The sequence below is a fragment of the Betta splendens genome, chromosome 22 (genome assembly GCF_900634795.4).
Source record: "Betta splendens chromosome 22, fBetSpl5.4, whole genome shotgun sequence".
Lineage (NCBI taxonomy): Eukaryota > Metazoa > Chordata > Actinopteri > Anabantiformes > Osphronemidae > Betta > Betta splendens.
The window spans coordinates 1,536,781-1,548,240 of NC_040900.2; the positions used below are offsets into that span (position 1 = coordinate 1,536,781).

General features: G+C 51.0%; 1 protein-coding gene across 2 annotated transcripts; it reads right to left on the minus strand.

The window, feature by feature from the left end:
• Positions 1 to 4: 4 nt before the first annotated feature.
• loxl3b (lysyl oxidase-like 3b) lies at positions 5 to 11,386 on the minus strand. 2 transcript variants are annotated; one of them, XM_029138217.3, is made up of 17 exons: positions 10,890 to 11,386; positions 8,737 to 9,085; positions 8,401 to 8,564; positions 7,891 to 8,108; positions 6,558 to 6,620; positions 5,422 to 5,478; positions 5,011 to 5,215; positions 4,687 to 4,867; positions 4,074 to 4,228; positions 3,456 to 3,626; positions 2,683 to 2,838; positions 2,249 to 2,408; positions 1,792 to 2,035; positions 1,528 to 1,643; positions 1,313 to 1,449; positions 978 to 1,089; positions 5 to 904 (listed from the first exon to the last, which is right to left on the minus strand). In XM_029138217.3, the coding sequence occupies exons 2-17, from the start codon at positions 9,077 to 9,079 to the stop codon at positions 831 to 833; spliced, it is 2,556 nt and encodes an 851-aa protein (XP_028994050.1). In that variant the 5' UTR covers positions 9,080 to 9,085; positions 10,890 to 11,386; the 3' UTR covers positions 5 to 830. The 2 variants fall into 2 exon arrangements, with proteins under 2 accessions (XP_028994050.1, XP_028994048.1); XM_029138215.3 differs by lacking the exons at positions 2,683 to 2,838; positions 5,422 to 5,478; positions 6,558 to 6,620 and having other exon boundaries at positions 10,890 to 11,369.
• Between the last annotated feature and the right edge of the window lie 74 nt (positions 11,387 to 11,460).

The window sequence follows — 11,460 nt, forward strand, 5'->3', positions numbered from 1 at the left end:
GTGATGTTGTTTGTTTGTTGTATGTTTTTAATTGCTCACTTAAAAAATCAGAATAGGACAACGACATTTTTCCTCCTGGCAAAAACATGACAGAACAGAGGACATATGCAAGGAAGGTGGGACTACAAATATTCTATAAAAGCTAACTACAAATGGCTTCAATCTGGCTTCAAAGCAACAATAATCCTATTCAACGTGTCTTGTTTTTGAGCACCTTAGCTTTGGTAATAAATACATTCACAAAATGTTTGACTGAGGCAGGTTTGGTATGATTTGCTGGTGTAAAGATGAAGAGCAGTCGAAGTCAAAAGCTTTTTCAGCTGTGTGGTTCCTCCCAGTTAAGGTTTCAGTGTTCTGGACATTTGTGGTCATGGAAAGTCACCTTTGCTCATAACACCCTTGAATGAAGTTGCTAGAACTTTCACAGAGCTGCATCTTTTGCTCTTCAAGCCTCTGATGTGTTCTTATGGTTCACTACAAGACTTGAGGTGTAAAATAAATCTATTTATAAAAAAGGAAACATAGCTCAACATTCAACAGAAGCTTGTACATTTGCCACACACAGTCTATTAAACTGACTTTATAAAATCTGTTCAATTCGATGGCATAAGTTCAGGAGACTAAGAAGGAAATCCAAAAAATAGCACTTGAACATTCAAGTATAATAATTCCCACATCACATTCACCAAAATGCTTGGTTTCTTCCATTGTTAGAAAGAAGTGGAGATATGTAAGGGAATCATTTTGTACCTGAACACTAGCTGAACATTTGAACTTGTGAGGTTTAATTTAATTGTTCAACCTCGTTTTCACTATATTGTTATAATAGCTTAAGAAATCTGGTTATTGAGCTGCCCGGGGTATTTCTCAAACCTCCTCTCTGCCTCCTCACTGAACGCGTCGCCTGCAAAACAAAACAATATGACAGAGTAAGATTAAAAATACAAAAGACAAATTCATGTAGTTGTTCTTCTTACCGATGTGGCAATTATGGAGCCAGATTCTATGTCCGTCATATTTACAGTTGCATTTCATGGCATTGTTGGTGAAATCACTCTCAGCTACTTCTTGATTTGGATTGATCACAACCTAAACAGGTGAGAAATGGAAAAATGAATATGAATAATAATTAATCTACAAATAATAGGACTGATAGGAGGACGCATCAGGTGGTTTGGTGAAATATCCAGGATGCAGCACAGTTACATGCTAATAAACACACACTTTCTCACTCTGATTATTTGCTGTAGCACAAATGAAGCTTTGTCCATCCTTCAACGCTTCTTGTGCTTCTTGTTTCACACACACTCACTTGCATGATGTAGTTTCCAGGTTTGACGTCTGTGATGTCGATCCACTGGCAGTCGATGTCGTGGCGGTACAGGTCCCAGCAGCCCACGGTGATGCCCTGATCGCCGAAGTTGGCGCACTCATACCGCTTGGAAACACCTGAGAAAAGATGGAGCTGCTGGTGATCTGGAAATGAGATGATTCAATTCTGACTTTGACCTGGAGCATCACGCTCACCCTCTTGGCAATCTGTGTCCTCCAGGCAGAAGCTTGCTTTGTGTCCCTCTGCCACCTTGGTACCATTTGAGTTCAGCAGATCATAGTGGGTGAAAACATCCATGCTGTGGTAGTGACTGTACGAAACAGAGGAGGACAGAAGGTCTGACAGACGTAGTCTTTGCACCCACATGTAGTGGAAGCCATTACTAACACTGGGCCCTGTAGCATCAGCTGGATGCCCTCATCTTCAGCATTACTATAAAGACAGAGCTGGAGCTTTACCCGTGGCAGGCGTGCCAGACCCACGAGTGGCGCCCGGCCTTGGGCTTGAAGTCGGCCCGGCCGATGTTGTGGATCTGGGAGGAGAAGCGGAGCAGGCGCCTGTGTCCGTACGGCCAGTTGGCCTTGGCTGCAGATTTGGACAGGCAGTCCTCCTCTGCAGCGCAGTAGAGCATGTGCAGAGGGCGATCCTCGATGTAAACCGTCTGCTGCACCAGAGGGGCGTTCAGGACCAGGTCCGAGGCCGCTGGACACACGGGCACAGAGAGAATGAGGTCTGAGCTCAAAGAAAGCAGGGAGCAAGTGGGAAACACGTCAACATGCAGCTACACATAAAAGGTTCCAGCTGGATCATAATGGTCCAGACCTAATAAACCTGAATGTCATTGTTTCCACTCTGCTAACGTGAAACCGGGTCTCTGTCTGAACAGGACGTCTCCCTCTGCTCCTGGAACCTTACTCTCAGAGCAGATGACTCCCGCTGAAAACTTGGCCGCCGCTCTCTGGCAGCTGACGCTCTTGTGATGCTGGCACTGACTCAGCGCCATCTCACTGCCCGTGCACTTCACGCCGCTCATCACCATGTCCGTCACGTTGCTGCTGTCCCAGTACCAGGTTTCCTTAGATGAGGTGACGGCCGTGCAAACAAGAGCAAAGCGTGCATCAGTCACACAATGAGCATCGCAACACCGTGATGTTGCTCTTTCAAAGTACAGATGGTCATGGTTTACTTTTTGTTAGCTCACTGAGGACACAGTGTAATCGTGATTTAAGGTCCTTGAAAATACACTACGTGAGCGATTCAAACTACAGAACAACCATGAAAACAGCAGCGGTAACGTTAATGACTGCTCTAGCATTGACTCTAATGTTAATTCCGTGGAGCCTACTTACAGTGATGGCATGCATGGAGTAGCCGAGCCCTAGCTGCCTGCAAACCACCATGGCTTCCTTTGTGCTCCAACCTGTGCTGCACACTGTGCCCCACTTGGACCCAACCTGAACCTCCACTCGGCCCTCGTAACTGCTCCGGCCGCCCACTATCCGGATCTGCAGACACGGCCTGCTGGAGTCAGTGCGGGGACACACTTCCTGTCCTGCTGCTGAACCGTCTGGGTCAAACTATGGTTACTCATAGTGCTCTGCCAGTGGAAGCATGCGGCGGCAGCAGCAGAAGTCTGCTTGGACTTTACTAGGCATGGAAAGCGTCTGCGTGGTTTCCTGATGAGGTCATCGCTTGGCTCTTGTGATGAGCGGCTCTGAGACCGATTAGAAGCTGAAGCTGAAGAAACCTTCAGTTTCTAAACTGAAGTTCTGAAGAGGGCTTTTGTGGAACATGGAACAAACCAAGACAGACGGTTCTTCACACATTCACCCCATATGAAAATAATACACTGTCGTAACTGAAGGAGGGCGGTGCCGTTCACTCCCAGAGGGCAGTGTCCCGTTTGTTCTGTGATGAGCAATAAAAGCCAGGGTTAAAACCTGCACATATTTGAAATCATCCCTGTGCAAACTGCGGACCCCCTCCTCTGAACCAGAGCTTACGAAGCTGCAGCTGACGGCGATGAGAGTGAGACGTAAGAAGTGGAGCTCCAGCTACTGACAGTATATCGTTTGCATATGACCTATAACTGGAGCGCGGCCTCGTGGGGGCCTCCACCTACTTGCAGGCCCTGGTTAGCGTAGCCCAAGCCCAGCTGCCTGCAGGCCACCATGGCCTCCTTGGTGCTCCAGCTCTCTCCACAGATCAGACCCCAGCTCCGCGTCCCGTTAGCGTCGGTGCTCAGCACCTCCACGCGGCCCTCGTAGCGGGTCCGGCCGCCTGTGATTCGGATCTGTGTGGGACCAAGGTGTTAGGAACCGCAGAGCGTAGATGCGCGCGGACCAGAGTGGATAAGAGTGATGAAGAGATCATTCTATCCTGGAGTTTTATCCCACCTACTCTGGCCTTTATGTATCTACTGGGGAGAATCTGCTCAACAAGCAAGAGAACAAAGCTATGTGAAAGAGGATTGGTGTTAAAGCAAATGAGTAATATATTATATATATTTATATATATATATTATAACTAAAGATAAAATTTATGCAACTAGAAAAGCTCAGGTCTTTTGGTTTGCTGCAACAAACCAAATAAATGATTAGGCAGCAAAGCTTTAGTTTTTTTCTAAACTAAAAGCAGAAGGAAGCAAAACTCATTCAGCCCTGAATTAATGTGTGTGTGGACAAAAGCAGGACAGTCATGATGCATGAACAGCCGTGAATCGGGGGAGGTTCGGTCCGACCGTGTTCTCCAGGCCCAGGTAGGGCACGTTGCAGCGCACGGCGGCGTCCTCAGTGTGCTGACAGTCCTCAGACGTGATGTTTTTGAATGGGCAGTTCCACACCGACCTTTCCAGGCCCACACACTTCACCTCATTCATGTGGATTGGACCCATTCCTGCACAGACGGACACACAGACAGCGGCGCTGGCGGTGAACAAGGAGCAACTCTTACTCCAACTCAGCGTTAATGAGCCTGAATCTGTTTAATGATTGAAGATGTCAAAGCGTAAAATAAGCCTGAATCAGTCCTCAGAGCTCACACTGGTTCAGGGCACAAGGTTTCCATTCTTTAAACCATGTTTGCTGTGTGAAGTACAACCTCCAGACACGGAACAGAACCGCTAGTCACGGATTCCGATCCTGCAAAGCACCTCTGAGGGTTAAAACCAGGCTCCCTCCTCAGTCCTGAGGCGTGTCTGCATGTTCACGTTCACGCCGTCGGTCCGAGTCCCGGCCCAGCAGGGGGTCCGGTGCCCCCCAGTGGCGCTGAGCGGGTCCGGTGCCCCCCAGCGGCGCTGAGTCTGCAGTGGACCTTCACACAGGGGCCCCTTTCAGGCGCTCTCTCTCTCTCACCTTGGCCCATTCGGGCCCCGGTCAGCGCCTCCTTCGCGCTCCCGTAGCCGAGCTCCCTGCAGACCACGCTGGCTGACTGCAGGTTCCAGCGGTCGTCGCACACCGTGCCCCACTCGTTGTCTTTCAGAACCTCCACTCGACCCTCGCCGAGCTTCGCGCCTCCCTTCAGCCTCACTTTGCTCTGGACGACACACACACACACACACACCACACACACGCACACACACACACACACACACACACACACACACACACACACACTGAGAGGTTCTAACCAGCCTGGAACCAGATTGTTAGTTAGAGCCTTGTTGAGAGGGACTTTACTGAAATCTTCAGTTTCTTCTTCAGGCCCGTGTTCTGCATGAAGAGCGGGCCCGGCATGCAGCTGACCACCGCGGCCGCGCCGCCGTCGCAGGACGAGGCGTTGGCTCTGCTGAACTCCAGGGCGCAGGCCGCCAGGTGCACCTCGGTGCCCGTGCACGCCACCGAGTGGATGTGGAAGTAGCTCCGCTGGCGCTGCAGGAACAGCCTGAGGGACGGAGAATGAGTGGGAACGGGTGGAAAAGGGCTTCAGGAGCTTCAGTCCCAACAGGGTGAAGTCATGGTTTGTATTAGATCAATCCATCCCTTTGTTTAAGCCCATAAACAATCTCACATAATGTTATGATTCATGCAAACTGATGAGCCTGACCTCAGATCAGCAGCAGAATCAGTACAGACACACTGTTGGTTTACCTTCTGTCAGGGCTGCTCTGTTTAGACTTAGCGTTAGCTTTAGCTTTGGACGGAGGCCTGCAACGCAAACACGGGTTAGACTGAGGCGACACACGATCCAACGGGTTGAAGTACGGGTCACGTTCAAACACACGGCGGATGAACGCGACACGTGATCATCACGGCGACTGTTAGTAGACGTTGCTACTCTACAGGGACCATTGTGGAGTTTGGTTTTAAGTGCATGTATACGTATATTACATGTATGTGTATTATAGGTATACAAACAAAGCAGGTTTCATCACAGGAAGCACATGTCGTCTGTGGGTTCTGCAGCTTTGTCAGTACAAGGCCGAGGATTCTGCATGTGAGAAATCCTGAAATGAGTTCAATTACAACAAGGTGCTTTTACAATATTAGAAGTAGATCAGTAAACGGTGGAAACAGCAGAATTCAAGAGTGTGTAACATTATCAGTATCTAATAAATAGTTTTGTTTTCCTTCATTTCAATTGATTTTAGAAAGTTTGTCTTGTTTTAGAAAGAGGTTTGTCTTCAGAGAATAAAGAGTGAAGTGTGTAAATGCTGGAGTCCAACGTGGCAGCGCTCGTCATCTGGCAGCTCAAACTCACGACGCCACCACTGATTACTTTCAGATTCACACACACTTTGTGTCAGGACTTGTAGAAGTGAGGCCTGTGACTGTTTAGCTGAAGAAGCCAAGATGAAAAGTGACTGACCTCCAAAAAGCATGCCATAAATAAGAGTATGAAATCCAGCTGTTGCATTAGGATAAAAGGACTAATCTGTGGAAAATGAAACCCCAGTCACTGACAGGACACACACTGACAACATCTGTCCATCACACGGGTCCTAAAAGGGTCCAAATGAGCATAAACATAATTCTGCTAGTTTCTTTTCAGGTAAAGTGAAGCTTCACTTCCTTCACTAACAGGAGTTGATTTTAAATTAGTGCATCATCAAGAAATGAGGAGATCCGATTCTGATGAGGCGTCAGTGTGTTCAATCAGTGAAACCAAGAACTAAAGCGAGACAGAAACCAAAGGCGACTGCAGCACCCTCACAGTCAGCGTTTGTGTCTGCGCCGACAGAAAACCCGCGGCCTCAGACGCACGCCGGGTTTCTGCTGCTCTGTACCTTCCACCCGCCGAAACCTTAACCTTTGGCCCGGGAGCCGTCTCAGCCGCTCGCTTAGGCAGTCTGCAACAACGAGAGCCAGATTCCATCACACAGGAGCCGGTGCGCACACACACATGTACGCACACACGCACGCACACACACATGTACGCACACATGTATGCACGCGTGCACGCACGCACTCACACATGCGCACACACACACACATGTACGCACACACGCACGCACACACACACACACACACACACACACACACACACATGTACGCACACATGTACGCACACACACACACACACACACACACACACACACGTACGCACACATGTATGCACGCACTCACACATGCGCACACACACATGTACGCACACATGCACGCACACACACACACACACACACACACACACACACACACACATGTACGCACACATGTATGCACACACACACACACACACACACACACACACACACGCACACACACACACATGCACGCGTGCACACACGCACACACACACACACACGTGTGCACACACACACACACACACACACACACACACACACACACACACACACACACACACACACACACACACACACACACACACACAGGTACTGGGGGGTCGTGGTGAACATTCCACATGTCCTCTGTATATTTGGCCTCAGACCCGGTGTCGCCGCTGTGACCGTGATGCTGGAGCTCCTGCAGCCGCTCTGCGTCTCACTGGGAGACGATGGGGAACGAGGTCCAAAGCTAAAACTGACCCAACGGGGCTCCTACTCGGCCCGCGGCCCCTCACGCTCTGCTCTGTGCCGTCTGGAGCTCAGTCGCCCTGCTCAGACTCCGTTCCTGGAGCTCTGCCAGGAATGTGAGCTGCTTTTCTGGAAGAACACACTGGGAGACGGAGCAGGAGGCCAAACAAACAGCTGTCCCACCTCCAGCACAGGAGCCGGGTCGTTCAGACTGCAGCGCTGCTCACTCACACAGGAAACAACAGCGCTCAGTGCTGCTGTCATTATGAGCGTCGCCAGCGGTACCAGCTGCCTGCCTGGTTTCACACCTAATCAGCTGCTGGCTCTGACTTCACACAGTACCGACCCGAACCCTGAGACGGACCTGCAGCTTCCACTCAATGACAGAACCTAGATTTATGTTTTCTCTTGGAGCCCTGATGTCAGGAATGCAGACGTCGTCCACAGGAAGTGGTTCATCACATCCATCTCCCAAACAGCTCCCTGTTATAAAGCCCTGCACACTGGCTCCTCCCCAACAGAACCTGCCGGGTTCTGAGCTCCCAGGAGCAGCTTGAGCCTACAGAACCCGCGCGGCCTCACTCACTTGTAAAAGTTCTTGTTGACTTTCCTCTCGTGTGGGAACCCCAGCATGCCGCAGACCACGCGCGTGTTCTTGCCGGTCCAGCCCAGGTCGCACACCTGGGCCCAGCCGTCCTTGTGCTTCACCTCCACCACGCCCTCTGTGACGGGCAGCTTCTTCTTGGCCACGCCCACCACCGCCCGGAGACGCACCTCCTCGATTTTGTTCTCGTCCACCTGGGCCTGAGGGGAGAGTTAGAGCAACATCTGTACTTATTCATCTATTCATGTTGTGGGTTCCAGCTCACGAGCTGCTAACGTGACTCTCTCTGATTCCCAGCTTTGGAATGAGTCACTTCCGCTGCGGTTCACGTGTCTGTGGCCACAGAACGTCTGGACTCCACATCAGATGGAGCCAGAATTGGAGCAGCAGAGCCTCCTGCTCCACTTCACAGACAGTCGGCAGCAAGATGAAAATGCCGTCGTGTTTCTCACACATGGGCTGAATGTTTCCACTCACAACCCACAAACTCACGTCGATAACGTTTGAATCCACGAAGCCGGGGATCCTCTCGTCTTTGCACACCACCCCCGCGTCCTCGTCGTGGGTGCAGTCGCTGTTGCCCCAGCCGCGCGACTTGCACAGCTCGATGCTCTTCTCTCCTCCGCTGCACAGAACGTTGTCCAGCCAGATCGTTCCTGCACGAGAGCCACACGTCAGAGAGGTTCCGGTCCGGTTCCCTGGAGGTCACGCTGCACCGCTCAGGGATGGAAGCACCAGCTAATACTGAATGCACGTCAGCGCTGGTGAGGGGAACCTGGAACACGGGTGGGATCTGTTCTGGTGCCCAGAACCTCCAGAGGGTCTCACCTTGGCCCTTGCCGTACTTGGCGCTGTGGGTCCATCCTGTGGCCGAGACGAAGCCCAGCTGGCGGCAGAGCACGTTGGCGTTCGCTAGGGAGAAGTCATCGTCGCAGACGGTTCCCCACTCGCCCCTGTAGAACAGCTCCACCCGGCCCTCGTTGTGCTTCCGCGGGTACCCGGCCAGTCGGACCCGCAGCCGCTCGGCCGGAGGCGGGGGCGACGGGGGCGACGGGGACGCTTTGGCCGCGGCGGGGGGCGCGGGGGAGGGGGGGCTCTGGCTGAAGCAGCAGGGCATCAACACGGCGAGGAGGAGCGAGAGGAAGCGCCGTCTGCTTCCTGGCGGCGCCATCGTGAGCTGCAGGTGCAGAAAGACAACGGCGTTAGGCGGGTTTAGGCTGTTTCCTGTCATTTCAGCAGCGGTGAATGAGGTCTCAGACAGCTCATGGACAGAGAAACGTGCTGATGGGAGCAGCCACTTCCACCATTAACTCGCTCGAATCATCTAATTAAGAGCTTTTGTGCTTCTGATATTCATTATGGTTGTTGTTACGGTGCACACGTCCCTTTTTCCTGCAGGTTTACATTCATGGACCCTCTGAAGCTCCGGTCCTGACGCCTCAGACCTGCTGCTGACTCCGGAGCTGCCTCTGCATTTTGCCAGTGGGGGTTCTGCCCCCACATACAGTAGCAGGATGTTTGAACCCCCACCGCACACTCCTCGAAACATGTCTGAATCTGACTTCACACTGTGAGAGGACGGACATGCTGACGCGGAGCTGATTCGGCGGGGGCTCGACCGCTGAGACCACGGCTCCAGCGGCTGATTGGTTGATTGTGTGACATCAGCGGCCGACACAGACGGCCTCGTATCCCTGAGGGTCTCTGTCACCCCTCACTCAAGCTGAGACTCCTCATACCAATGTGCTCATGGATCACATCTTGTGAAAGGCTCCTATAAACTCTGCAGCAGCTCCCAGAACAGCGCGGCTCTGTGCTTCTCCACCGAACGCCACCTCCACTGAGCACATTCCCACCACATCACACACACCGCTCAATTTGTCTGCAATGCACCAGAGGCCTGCAGCTTGTAGATCCTGCAGATTGAACTAAACTGGGGGAAGCTCTCGGGGCTAGAAAAACATTTCCTGCCTTGCTGCAGTGTGTTTTGACCTCAGAGGAACTTGGTGAAACCTTTTACCTGAGCCGTCGACGCGAGTGCGACTTCACACGGAGGAGGACGATGGGGGAAAAGGTGCGGATCAGCACAAGCAAATATACGTGAGAGCAGGAAAAAGGAAAACTCGAGCGGCTCCAAATGAAAACACACGGTGGTGTAAAGTTTCGAACAAACAGAGGAAAGTGCAATTTGGGTTTTTTTGGTTTTTTGGTTCAATGTGCTGTTTAGAAAAACAGTCCAAAAGCATTTACTCAAACCAAGACTCAGCAGATTACGACTGAAACACCATTTAATAAGGAGTTCATTTAAGCTACTTGTGGGGTTGCTATTCGTTTTTGCTGGAGTCAGCACAGAGCCATCATTTAGCTCCTTCAAACATCAGGAAACTGCCACAAGACGAGCGTTAGACCGCTGAGCTCCTTAAAAACAGCTGCTCAGCATCTGGATCAACATCAGTGTTCAACAGGCACGAAAGATGATGATCCTCAAAGGACTAAATGAAACAATGGGGCACTTTTATAACAGCTAAGTCTGTGTAACGCCTTAATTCAGAATACTACAATTAGATCAGATGTTTATAGGGTGACACCAGTCCAATAAAGCCTGGATGTGTTTGCTCTAATCCACAGTCTCTGAGCAGCAGTGATTCCTGTGAATCGGGTCCAGGCTCCGCTTCCAAGCCTCTATTTGACTTCCCCGTTTCCTGTAACATTCCTCACATTTTTAATGCTTCGCATCTTTAAACAGCTCAGAGAAATTGCGTTGTAGCTGCTGCAGATGGATCTTGGTTTTGGTTGAGGCTAATTTGTAGAATAAAGTATCCTACAGAGGGGATGTGCGTTTAAAAACCCAATTTGAGACTATTAATTATAGGATTCGAACGATGAATGAGAACTCGATTTGCAGCTAAACCAGGTTTCCACTTGTGGTTTCTCCTCATTTCACTGAGTGGAGTCGCAGAATAATGAAGGAATGATTTTACCTTATAGCTCCAATGTGAGGAGGTTATAACGGTTCCAGAGTTCGGCTGCCTGTGCCGATCCAAACGCTCGTGTACTCAACCGAGTCTCCCAGTCCTGGGCTAATCCGCGTCCTCCAGCACACACGGTCCAGTTTGCGGGTCCGGGTCCTCCCAGCACCAATTACTCCGCTCGCGTCGTCCGTCCGTAAATTGCCAGCTGTACAGCTCCGAGGAGGCGGCGGCTGCGCGGCTGAAGGGGCTGGATCTGTTCCCTGGACAGACACTAACTCTTTCATGGATGGTGCCGTTACGCGGCGTCCTCTGCAGCAACGAGACAAAACACGTCAGCGGTTCCGGACGCGGCCTACGTGCGGGACGGAGAGTTTACCCCCAGAAAGAGCTGCTCAACGAGCAAATCAGCTTCAAGTCACTAATTCATTATATGCGGATCTATTTGCGCCTCTCGGCCTCCAACAGCTGGAATACCTGCTGCTGCTGCGTTCGGAGCGTCTATTTCTGCCTCTTATTATCAGTTTTAATACATCACTCGCCTGTAGCTGAAACAGTGGCCTAATATAAGCATTTACCTCAC

Excerpts from the sequence above, each read along its gene's own strand:
- loxl3b (XM_029138217.3), bottom strand. The coding sequence starts at position 9,079 with ATGGCGCCGCCAGGAAGCAGACGGCGCTTCCTCTCGCTCCTCCTCGCC. Across the intron at positions 8,109-8,400 it reads TGGATTCAAACGTTATCGAC|GCCCAGGTGGACGAGAACAA; the intron begins GTGAGTTTGTGG and ends CTCTCCCCTCAG. Across the intron at positions 2,036-2,248 it reads GGGAGTCATCTGCTCTGAGA|CGGCCTCGGACCTGGTCCTG; the intron begins GTAAGGTTCCAG and ends CCGTGTGTCCAG.